Raw genomic sequence first — 13,101 nt, 5'->3', positions numbered from 1 at the left:
ATCTCTAAAGGTGGATAATCTTGAGAATACTCTAAGCACTAATTTGCACACATACACAAAATATGTCTCCTTTAAAAAAATCTATTATTCACATGAACCAACAAGCAACTGTCACTTCGCATTTGAGAGATTGCTGGACCACATTAAATCACAATAGAGTAAGAACAGCTGACAGTCAGAAACACAGCTAAGCTACAGCAGACTGTAAGTTAACTGTGTTAACAAATAACTAACAGTAACTCTTACAACTGTATGTACGCATTCAATTACAAAGGCTTTCACTCCCCTCAGGTCAACTAAACCTACTTAGGGGATCTAGGAGTTCATGTCCTGAGGATAGTGGGCCTCGTATCTTTCTTCATGCACTAATTTTCCAGTAATTAATTGTTATTGTTATAACAATATACTGTACATATTGGGTCTTTGCTACAGAGCACTCAACAGCATGGCACAGTTAATTTTCAACTGTGTTTTCATCCAGACCTTCCTAAGTTTTGTTCCCCATGCGCTTTCTCTTCTCAACCCACATTCACTTTTGTAAAGACTAGTTTTAAACTTCTTTTAATCGTATTATGCAAGTAATTTTTTAATACCAACTTACTGAATAGGTGGCATGCAAATATGTTTTAACAGAATATCATTTCCAAATAGTCACTAACATCCTGCTTTCTGCCTCTGTATTCACAACTGGGATGGTGCAATTACTTTGAATTCAGTGCAACAGCATATTGCTTAAAACATAAGCTTTAGAAAACTCTTTTGTAGCTTTTACCAAATGCATAGGCTTGTTTCATTTATTTATTTTAATAATAATAATAGTTTTATTTCAATGCTTGTTTTAACAAGAGCTTTTTCTATGTTTTTAGCATTTGTCATTTTAAAATTTATCCACTTTCAATCCTGTTGGGGGAAAAGGTTAATTATTATTATTTATTCAAAATATTTATTATTACTGGTGAGAAAGCAGTAAGAAAAGTCTACAGTAAATCTGCTTTTGTGCTGTTCTCAATTTAACAATCCGTTCCAAATGAGGCAAAGTGTTATTTCCATACACTGCCCTTGAATTTTTTTAAAAAAATTTTTTGCCTCATATTATGTGTTCTGCTCCTAGCCCCAATCCATGGTTTGCTTGAGCTTACACTATCAATCATGGGGCAAATTCCCAAAGGAATAAGTCTTTCTGTAACTTAACCATTCTTCACTGACCATGACCAAAGAAACCATTCTTCACTGACCACCGCCAAAGAAAGAGAAACTTAGGGGTGTATTCATCGAAGTGAAACTAGAAAAATAGACTGCACTAGAGACAAAGAAGAGACAGGACTGTGGTACTGGCCCCAGGTAACTGGCTGTAGAATAAACATCAGAGTCCTGCGGTGTTGATGGCACCAGCGGGAGTTCTATCACTACTGCTAATTTTAAAGTCGAAGAGGGAAATTCAGAGTAAAGGCAATTAATTGGTACAGCATGTTTCCTTCAGCAGCTCATTCAATATAGGTTTTAATGAGTCAGCCCAAACCCAACACAGTCTTTTCATGGGCCATACTGTTTTCTTCCTTGGCTCAAATGCATGTAAGAGCCACTTTACTTTTTGTCCTTTGCAGCAGCAAATCAACAATACCAGAGAAGGGCTGTAAGACAGCTCAAGGTTATCTGTTACGCACTTGCCATGTACTGAGTGCAACAATCACACTTGGTACCCAGAGCCACTCCCAGTTCTACAGCCCTGAATTATTTCTCCTTGGTGCTTAAATGTTTTGAAATGTTTCTACAATGCTGCTGCTGAATATAGGGAATAGGCAGAATTTGGCTCCCACCACCTAAACTTGCCTGAGCTACTTGATTGTTTAGCAAGAGATTGCACACCCACATGTATTCCAACTGCTTTGGCTCAGAAGATGTTGATCAATCTGAGTACTTTTATAGCATACCCTTCATCAAATGTTCCCAGAGCAAGGCACATACAACACACTAAAAACAATTCAATTTAGAAATTAAAAAGAGAAAGGGAAAAAATAGCACATCCTTAAAATGAGAAAAACCCATGGGGAAACACACACAGGCATCTTTACTTAACATACCACACTAATACTGAATATTGAGCAAAAGCCCAGACAAGAAGATCCTTACCTGGCACAAACATGACAAAAATGTCCACATACTCATCCTGTGTCCCCACATAATCTAACTCTCCCAGAGCAGGACAACAAGAAGGGCTTCCTGCCTTGATCTAAGGAAATGATGACAAGCTGACATAGGATGAGGCATTCATTCATATATTTGGGTCCCAAGTTATTTAAGGCTTCACAGTCAACACCAGTACCTTGACTATAGGCACCCAAGGCAGACCTCTTAGAATCAGTGTTGCATTATTTCAGTTCTGAACATTCTGGCAGCTGCAATCTTCAATGGTTGCAGCTTCTAGACCATCTTCAAGGACAACTCCAAATAAAGCATATTAAAATAATCAAAACAGGAAGTTACTAGAGAACGGGTAACTGTGGCTTTTTCTCCAGTAACTGGGAAAAGGCACTCAGCACCACTGAACTCACTTTAGCCTCCAGTGACATTGCTGGATTAAGGAATACGCCTGGAGTAGACTATGCATCTGTTCTTTCTTGGAGAGTCTGATCTCCTCAAGAATAGGCTGTCTATTCAATTCCTGAACCCCATGTCACCCACAAGGCTCAGCTCTCTTTATTCAACTCATTAATAATGTGAGGAACCATTCCAACATTACACAGCCTTGATTGATTCTGATGATGAGAAATAGAGCTGGGTATCTTGTTGACACTTTGCTCCCAATCCCCTGGTGACCTTCCACAGCACAACTGCCATTTCGCCAAGTAGAAGTTCCCAACTGCTACTTTCTGAGATCAGCTCTGCAGGTGGGACTGCAATTTCCCTGCCTCCAGCTTCCAAACCACAGAGCTGGTCCAACAAGATACTATGGCTAGTGCTAGCAAAAGCTACTGAGCGGTCTTGCAACAAAGGCCATTTTGGTGCCAAAACTAGACTTCCATCCAGACTGAAATAGGTGTCATCACCTTTCTAAATCACCTTACCCCCAAATTATAGATTTTTTGTGTGACTAGGAAGTAGTTATCACAAACTGCTAGATCTAGGGAGTTTCTTAAAGAGTGCCTGCACCACTGCCTTTCAAGACAGTGGGCACTCCCCTCTAGCTGTAAAGAGGAATTTATCGCCTCCTTGATCCACCCAGTCAATCCCCTCTGGCTATTAGATAGATAGATAGATAGATAGATAGATTCTTTATTGTCATTACACAAGTGCAACATTGCACAAGTGCAACGAAATTGGATGCCATCCCTTAAAAACAACAAAAGCAACACAACAACAACAACCAAACAAACCACATTCCAGCCACACCCACACCCACACCCATCAAACTCCCAGGTCACACTATCGAGTTACTGCATTTAAGAAGGCCACAGCTCTTGGATAGAAACTATTTTTCAGTCTATTTGTCCTTGACTTGATGTTTCTGTATCTCCTGCCAGAAGGCAGTAGTACAAACAGACTGTGTCCCGGGTGAGATGCATCCTGCAGGATATTGTTTGCTTTCATAAGACAACGGGAACCGTACAGTTCTTCCAAAGATGGGAGGGGATGACCAATAATCCTTTGGGCTGTGGTTATGACCTTCTGGAGCACCTTCCTCTTCCTAGCTGTACAGCTGGAGAACCAGGCACAAATACAGTATGTGAGAATGCTCTCTATGGAGCCTCGGTAGAAGGACACCAGCAGTCTCTCACTCAGATTGTTCTTCTTTAAAAGTCTGAGGAAATAAATTCTCTGCTGGGCCTTCTTCACCAGAGCAGTGGTATTTGCGCTCCAAGTCATGCCCTGATCGATAGTCACTCCCAAAAACCTGAATTCCGCCACCCTCTCCACCCGTTCCCCGTTGATATACAAGGGCTGAATGTCCGCCTTTTTTTCCCTGTAATCCACCACCAATTCCTTGGTCTTAGTCGTATTAAGAGCCAGATTGTTCTCTCCACACCAAGCACAAAGCCGCTCCACCTCGTCCCGATAGGCGGACTCATCCCCTCCTGAAATGAGCCCCACCACCGTAGTGTCATCAGCAAACTTGATGATTTTGTTGCTGGAATAAATGGCTGTACAATCATACGTATAGAGAGTATAGAGCAGGGGACTCAACACACAACCCTGTGGTGAGCCGGTGTTAAGGCTAAGGGCTGTGGACATATGTGACCCTACTCTAACCCTCTGAGAACGTTCTGACAAAAAGTCCAAAACCCAGAGACAGGTGGAGTTGGAGAGTCCAATCGCCTCTAGCTTGGACACCAGTCTATGGGGGAGGATAGTGTTAAAAGCAGAGCTAAAATCCACAAACAGCAGCCTCACATAACTCCCCGGCTGCTCCAGATGGAACAGAGCAGCATGGAGAGTGGTAGTGATAGCGTCTTCCGTGGATCTATTTGCCCTGTATGCAAACTGGTAGTTGTCAAAAGTTGATGGAAGACAGGAAATAATGTGACGGCGCACCAGTTTCTCAAAACACTTCATGATGATTGGAGTCAGTGCAACTGGTCTGTAGTCGTTCAGACTACTGATTGTGGATTTTTTAGGCAGAGGAACAATAGTTGACGACTTCAGGCAGGGTGGGACAATAGACTGGTGTAAGGACTTGTTGAAGATCTTAGTAAAGACCCTCGCCAGCTGATCCGCACAGCCCTTCAACACCTTTCCCGTGATGCCATCAGGTCCAGCAGCCTTCCTCGGATTCACCATCCTCAATACCTGTCTCACCTCATGCTCCTCTACAGTGAATGAGGGGCCCCTATGGGCTGGTGGCTGTAATACCGGCGTCTCAGGTGGCTCCTTCTCGAAGCGAGCAAAGAAGAAGTTAAGCTCCTCCGCCAGCAAAGGGTCACCGTCGACAGCACCAAGGTTAGGTTTGTAGTTGGTAATATGCTGAATCCCCTGCCACATCTGTCTTGTGTTGTTACTCCTTAAATTATCCTCAATCCTCTGCCTATAGACCAGTTTTGCCCGTCGAATACCCCTCTTCAAGTTTGCTCTTGCCACACTGTAAAGCTGCACCTCGCCCGACCTAAAAGCCCTGTTCCTTTCCCGCAACAGGCACTGGACCTCTCTATTCATCCAGGGTTTCTGATTGGGGTAAAACCGGATGGATTTATTTACTGTGACAGTGTCTGTGCAGTGATTGATATAGCACAGAACTGCCGCCGTGTGCTCCTCCAGGTCTGAACGATCGAAAATGTCCCAATTGGTTCTCTCAAAACAGTCCTGCAGCTGATGGATAGCACCTTCAGGCCAGATTTTAACAGTCCTTGATATTGTGGGAGCCCGTTTCCTGAGTGGGATATATGCTGGTACCAGGAACAGAGACATATGGTCGGACTGGCCCAAATGTGGCAGCTGTAAAGCCCTATAGCCGTGATTTACATTCGAATAAACTTTGTCCAGTGTCTTGTCCCCTCTTGTGGGACATTTCACATGCTGATAGAGCGTTGGGAGCACTTTTTTAAGTTCAACATGATTAAAGTCTCCCGCAATGATGTGCACAGCTTCAGGATGCTTGTCTTGCTGGCTGCTGATAAGGCTCTGCAGGCATCCCAGCGCCAAGTTGGCATTGGCATCTGGTGGCACGTACACACCAGTTAGCATAACAGCTGTAAACTCCCTAGGGAGATAGGCTGGTCTACATTTAACAGCCACATATTCCAAATCCGGTGAACAGTAACTGCCAACGGTCTTAGAATTATTGGACCAGCATTTGTTCACATATACACACAGCCCCCCTCCTCTGGTTTTTCCGAAGTCCATGCCTCGGTCATGACGATGTACCACACAGCCTTCCAACTGAATAGCCGTGTCTGGTATGGACGGTTGAAGCCATGTCTCAATGACAAATAAAACGCAGCAATCTTTTACAAGACTGTTCTTTGCCGCCAGCAGCCTCAATTCATCCATCTTGTTGGCAAGAGATCTCACATTAGCAAGAAATATGCTAGGGAGTGGTGGTTTAGATGGACTCCTCTGCAATCTTACCAGGACGCCGGCCCGACAACCCCGCCTTTGCCTCCTGTCTCTACGCCGCCTTCGCCTCCTCCCTGGCGGCATAGTAATCCATGGAGAACCCGGTGGCCTGGCTACTCCCACAGGAGCGTTATCTAGGCGAAAATAATCAGCTCTCACACTGTAACCCGACCTTCAGGAGTTCCTGCCTGCTATAAATCTTTCTTGCCCGGCCAAACATACTCAGAACAAGTAAAAATAAAAAACAAAGAACAAGTAAAAATAAAAAACAAAAGGAGAGCACTGAGCCGCAGCGTCTCTGCGCGCCGCCATCTTAGATTCATCTTAGCTATTAAAAGGAAAGGGTAAAAAAAAAACAGGTATCATTAGCTGAAACTGATCCCCAACAACCTGACTAGATTAATGATGCAAGTTAATGCTCTATAATCTACTTTCACTGGATTTGCAGTAATGCCAGCATCAAATTCAGCACAAATATAAGTGACTTCACCATCAATGTGCCTCACAAAGGCTCCAATAACATCACCTGTGGGCAAGATTTCAACAGCTCTTTAAACTCAAAATAGCTTCGTTGGATGGCTACTTGAAGGTATGGTAAATGCCTTGGGAAAGTGGCAAAATACAGGTATTCAGCAAGCTTCACTTTTGCGGTTTGATACATGATACCATGTTATGATGAAGGCAAGTTGAACTTTTACTGCACAACTGTAAGGATGCTTTCTCAGACTTAAGGCCCACTGTGTTCCAAGATTTACTCCTAAGTAAGCAAAGGAATGCAGCCTTTGATTGGCTAAAAATAATCCCAGCCTTATATTCTACCCATTTAGAAAGACCTTTACTCAATAAGCTCAGGGGCAGAGGGCAACACATTGGACACAGCCAGGTCAATACTTCCTAAAATATAAGCAAGAAGGATGTTTAAGTCAAGTAATATCCAGGAATATCTACAAAAAAACTTCAATGTGTTTGCTTATGCACAGTTCTTCCTCCAGAGAGTGCAATGGTATATATATATATATATATATATTTGCTTTCGTAGATTTTCACGGGTACAGGAATGCAGGTTTTGGTGTCCTCGGGTGTCTTCCCGTGTAAAAGTTGGGGTGTCTAGGCGACGTTCCACTAGCCTGGGAACTTCCTCTCTGCCCAGAACATTGGAGGCTAGACACCACACCCCCTCTACAGTATTTATAGGAACTCAAACATTGAGATCCCGCTCTGTTCCAGTAACAAGAAGCCAAAAGCACCAGCCTGAAGATGACGAGTGAGACCTCGTCGAAACGTCGCCTAGACACCCCAACTTTTACACGGGAAGACACCCGAGGACACCAAAACCTGCATATATATATATATATATATAATAGATCTGCTTTGAGTACTTGAAGGGATTTCTCCATAAAATAACCTCAATATGAGGTCAATATAAATACATTGTTTAACTGATGAGTGTACAGGAAAACATTCATATGGATCACACACTTGAACATTTCCAATTTATAAGGGAACTCCTCCTACCACATGTAGGAATAAGTGCATAAGCAATACAGGGGAACAAATTAAGAAATGTTCATTGTAGCTTAATACTGCCTACTGCTGCAGAATGCTGCTTATTCTGCAAAACTTGATTTGCCTTCCTTTTCTAACTACTGTATGGGCAGATATCTATAAAATATTTTTTATCAAAAGTATAATTTGTACCCAGCATGGTTAGGAGCAGAATATTTATCCAAATATTGATCACATTTTAAAAAGAAACTTTGAGCCTACCTTTCAGGTGCTTCTTGTTTTAATATCGGACTATCACACGTATCTGTTTCCATAAAACCCAGAAAGTCATGATATGGACTGATAGATTCTCTATCCAAATCTGTGTTACACATTGCACTAAGTGATGTCTCTAAATCCCTCTGCTCTGGATCAAAAATTTCACCTTCAGTGAGATGTCTGTGATGGCTTGGAGAACTATTAACGCTACCTCCTTCCTGGTCTGAGCTACCATTTTGCTTCATATCACGCTGAAATCTACTGCTCAGGCCATCATCCCTGAACCCTTTAGCAAATGGGTTGTAGTCTATTTTCAGTTGTGTAATTTGTATGTTTTGATAGGCAGTCACAGCAAAGAACTCTGTCTGTGGGAAAAAGAAGGTATGGACATCAGGACCATTTAGCTGAATAACTTCTGTGGCTTTGTCAGCAGGCACCAAGTGTAGCCGAGGTAGATAGCGGTGCATAGAGTGCAGAATGATATGCCCTTCCTGGTCCAAGGTATTGTTAGTAAGTTTGAGTTTGTAGAAAGAGACTGGTTGGTGCATCCAGTAACGGCCAGTAGAAGGCGATTCAGGGTGAATGAATACTCTTCCCAGCACATGGGGTTCTGCTTTCCCACTGGGCTCCCAACTATGGCCATTCCATTTATAGCGTAAGTTGTCAACAGGAGAAATATCCACAACCAAGATATACTTCAGCTTGGAGTCTAAGCCTGTTATCCAGTATCGACAGTATGGAAACATCCGCCTTCCCTGCTTAGTCAGAATCATTTCTGTGCCGCGATAGTAGAACTCATTCCACATATTGTTGTTGTCTAAGGTAACAGTAATGCTTCCTGAGGTGCAATCTGCTGGAAGGCAGGTCTTCACTTTCGATTTTACAGGTGTTGCTATACTGCTAGCAAGGCCATTGTCCTCTTGATGTGAAACTAAGTCTCCTTGGTCAGCTTTTCCAGTAATCTGCGGCTGTTTCACAAGAACATAAAGAGCAGGTGCTGCATTGGGTGATGTTCCACCATCCTGGTTCCCCAACACAACTGGCCGATTCTCCATTATGGACTGAAATTTCTCCAAAGATTTCACAATACAGGCAAATTTTTCTTCATGTTCTTCATTCTGGAGGGGGAGGTCAATAAAATATGTAACATCCGTGTAATGTGAGCAAGACATTATACATGATAAATCATCCCCTCAGAAGTTATCACAGTGAGAGTCATTACACGTAAAACAATACATTGCTACTGTCAGCTTCCACAATGATTTCGACAAAATTTCGCCACTTGGCAAATGTAGATTCATGTCAGAGGTAAGAATTTTATCTGAGATTTTCATTTCAACTTATGGGGCAATTAATTCAAAGGTCAACAAACAACACAATAACAAAAAAATATTTCGAAGTAACCACAGAAGCAAAAATAGTGGCTGGTGTCTAATTGTAGTGTCCTACTTGTGCAATGGACTTCTGCTTGTACAAACTGGGATTTCTCTTCTTTTCCTACCCAACCCCCAGTACAGCAAAAATTACACCAGGGATGCTCCAAAGCAGCAGAAAAACATGAGTTATTTGAGGAAAGATGGGATAACATAACAGAGTTGTGCTGCTGCCTAAACAATAGCAGCACTTGCATCTGAAAATGTGTGTACAGTATAACCTAGCCATCCGTTTCACCTGAATTGTACCACAAAATATGATTTTTACTCTGGCACTGTAGAACTTTAGAGCAGCATTACTATTAAATCACATAACTGGTATTCTAAATGCATTAAATTAATATTAAGGCACAAGATACTGATCACAACCTTAAATTTGCTTTAAAGATTAAGTTATAAAGAACAATGTAACATACATTCTAAGGAATTATTCTGAGCTAGCTTGGAAAGTATCTATGATCTACTTAGTACAAGAAAATGTAATAGTGTAGCAATTTTCTATTTGTTGAAATTTGTTAGTACATCGACACTAATATAAACCAAAATATTTACTCTAGAGCAAATCCATTCAACTCAACCGATTGTATTCCAGAGAAAAATGGCTCTGGGATGTATTTACTGCCACTATCAGAGCTTTGTCGCACACTACTGCAGAATCCACCAACCCTAAAGTACTTGTTATATTGTTTCCAACCTGGAAAACTGGTGTTCCACCATGAAGCTCACTGGGTGACCTTGGGCCAGTCACTACGTCTCAGCCTAACCCACCTCATAGGGTTGTTGTGAGAGTAACACGGAGAAGGTGAAATAATGTACACCACCTTGAGTGCCTTAAAAGAAAGGTGGGATAAAAATGTTATATTAATAAATTCTAAAATGCTGGGGTGGGAGACTGTACATTAGATCTATACAAAAATGTATAGATTTTATCTGTTTTATAAACATTGGTAAAATTAGCTTAAAATACAGCATGTCAAGCGCTGTACACAACACATAACCAAACCACTGTGATGGAGTTTGCAAACACAGTCACAAGGCTTAAACAACGTTGCTAAAGTTTATTCATATTTTTAATTCCTACACTGGGGTTGTCGGGGATTAATACTGGCTTGCTGATAAATAATAACATTATCCACACTTTGAATCTTTCCTCTCCTCCATTAAGCAATAATGAATGGCGGGGAGAGGAGAGAATTGGAGAATGTTTTGCCTTTCAGAAATGACGTATGAGCCAGAATATAACTTCCATGCCAGCATTTCACACCTGTCAAAATGAACCTAAACGCGATTGGCTTGGAAGTAAGCGTTACTTACTTCCTAGTAAAGGGCTGCGGTGTTACGGAGGTTTGCACAGGACTCGCCAACATCATCAAGTCTGTGCGAAAGCGCAATCGAGGTCCTTGCCCGTGTTTGTTGACATTTCAACCTGAAAGCTCCCGGGCAGTCACGTGCTCCCGTAGGAAGCAACCGGCAGGAATCCCGGCAGGATCGCCCTCCGAGGCGAAGCCCCGTCTCCGCTTCCCCACTCTGCCCTAAGCGCAGCTTCGCAAGCCGCCAGCCGAAGGAACATATGCTACCAACATGGACGGCGAAACCGCCATAACGCTGCCGAGTGCGAGGGGCGGGGGAGGAAAGAGAAAGAGAGGGAAAGCGGCGGAGGCAGCGAGCGGGGCGAAAGTCAGAAAGGCCCCGAAGCTTCCCAAACTGGGCGGCCTACTCGGGAGCTCGGCATGCACGTGCCCGACCCGAAGAGCAAGGGGTGCAGCGCCCCACCGGCCCCCGGCGCGGCTGGACGCGAGCCGAAGCCTCCCGTCCCGAAGCCGCCCGGGATCCGCCTCGCCCTCGCCTTCTGCCTCGGCGCAGCCGCTTACCCGGGAACAGCGCAGCCGCAGCGCAGCTTCACACGGCACGCGGAGGCGCCTCGAACTCCCAGCCCCCGCGTGGCGCCGAGGAGCCTCCCTGACACGCGAGGAGCCGCGCGCCGCCTCAGAGTTCCCGCCCCTCCTCCTCCTCCGAGGCTTCGATCCCGCCCGCTCACTCGCTCACGGCCTCCCGCGAAGGGGTGTCGATTTTCTCAGCTGGCAGGTGGTGTGCGGGACACGCGGAAAACTGCGCTCGAGTCACTTCTGGGGCACGCGCGCGAGCGAGCGCGCGGGTAAATAAGAGCGAGGCGTTCCCCTTCCCCGCCAGTTACCGTGAGATTGTGAGCAGGGCGGGTAGAAACCCCTCACCCCTCCTCCTCCTGTGTTCACAGTCAAAAATCGTGTTACCCGACGGACAGAACGTGCGCACGCACCCATGTGACGTCGCCGGCGCGCCTCGAGCGGCGCACGCGCCGTGCGGGCCCGCGCACCTCCGCCTCCTACTCGCCTGCAGGCTGTCACGTGCCCGCGGCTCGCCTCTGCCCCCTCCCTTCCGTCCTGTTCCCTTTCGCGCTTGCCCGGTGAAGCTGCGCCTGAGGTAGCTCGCGGCTACGTGAATGAACTTCCGCGCCTTTTTCCCCACTCCTCCCCCTCAACTGTCGTCCCAAAAACGCACACGCTCCCTGACGAGCGGAGGTCGGTTGTTTTACGCTGCTCGTGCTTCCGAGGCCCTCCCTGGAGCCCTGCCCCCCCCCACCCCGGACGTTCACTCGAGGCTCTTGGGAGCACAGCGTACCCGGCCCGCCGCTGCCCACGACGCAGGGCTCGGCCCTTCCTGCCCTCCGCTCCAGCAGAGGGTTGGCACTATGGCGGGCGCCCTCGGGCCTTGTGCCAGCCTCTCACGGGTCGTCGTGGGAAGGCGCGCGTGTCGGGCTCCCTCGGAAGAATCTGAGGAGGGACGCCGAGCTGAGGCCAGTCAGTCGCGGCGGACGAACCGCCCCGCATTTCTGGCTGCGCGCTTCCTGCTCCTCTTGCTAAGGCAGGGCTGCTCTTTGTTCAGGGCGCGTGAAAGCCACGCGAGGATTTCCCTTGCCCTCCCGCCAAGGCGCTCGTGCTCTGAATGAAGGGCGCCTCGTCGTGCCCACGCAAGTCCTGCATCTCTGAAGGATCTCCTCGAACCGGTTCAGATGCTGCCTTCCTTCCTTGTTATTTATTTATTCCGTTTCTTACCCGCCCTTCACGATAACGCCTCAGGGCGGGTTGCAGCACCCACGGACTTGAACGAGCTCTTTTGTCCATAATGTTCCAGTTCTTCGATATCCAGAAACGAAAACCTCTTTGCAATCCCGTTATCTGCTTCGGCTCAGAGCATAAAGGGCACCCAGATATTAGCCAGGAAACAATGAATGTTAAAGAGAAGAGGCATTACATGTTCCTTGCACTATTTATTTATTTAAAATAAACCTTCCCTAGTTTTTTTAATGGTGTGATGATTTTATTATTGTTTGCTTTTATTATTGTTTGCTTTTTTTTGCGGTAGTCAAGATTTTAGACCTCTTTCCAGGAAGCTGGTATATCAGCCAAAATTGATAGAATGTACTCCTGACTTGCCTTAGCATGGCCATCTAGGAGAGGGCCTTGATTTGGGGAAGTGTGACCCCCACCCAATGTAGGGCAACCAAAATGATCAAGGGACTAGGAACCAAGCCTTATAAGGAAGAGTTGAAGGAGCTGGATATGTTAAGCCTGGAGAAGAGGATACTGAGAGGAGATAGCCATCTTCATCTCAAAGGCTGTCACATGGAAAAGGAAACAAACTGGTTTTCTCCTGCTTTGTAGGGTAGGACTTAAACCAATGGCTTCAAGTTATAAGAAAGGAGAGTCCAACAAAACATCAGGAAGATGACAGTAAGAGCTGTTTGACAGTGAAACAGTCTCCCTTGGGAGGTGTGGACTATCCTTCCTTGGAGGTTTTTTACAGAAGGTTGGATAGC

General features: G+C 45.3%; 1 protein-coding gene across 6 annotated transcripts in view; it reads right to left on the bottom strand.

Annotated features, from left to right (window-relative positions):
* LOC310846788 (MAX gene-associated protein-like) overlaps nucleotides 1-12,581 on the bottom strand; it is a gene marked incomplete at its 5' end in the record, with an annotated part of 41,508 nt that extends 28,927 nt beyond the window's left edge. Inside the window, 2 exons of one of the 6 annotated variants that reach the window (XM_083743888.1) lie at nucleotides 7,816-8,930; nucleotides 11,542-12,581. In XM_083743888.1, coding sequence (XP_083600014.1) covers nucleotides 7,816-8,867 — 1,052 coding nt within the window. Of the gene's footprint in view, nucleotides 1-7,815; nucleotides 8,985-10,559 lie in introns of those variants that run through there. The other 5 variants (XM_083743887.1, XM_083743885.1, XM_083743886.1 and 2 more) reach the window with 5 other exon arrangements.
* Nucleotides 12,582-13,101: the final 520 nt, after the last annotated feature.

This window comes from Podarcis gaigeae, assembly GCF_964106915.1.
Source record: "Podarcis gaigeae genome assembly, chromosome: 1".
Taxonomy (NCBI): Eukaryota; Metazoa; Chordata; class Lepidosauria; order Squamata; family Lacertidae; genus Podarcis; species Podarcis gaigeae.
Note: the sequence above shows the minus strand (reverse complement) of the source record. Positions and strands in the feature narration are given on the sequence as shown.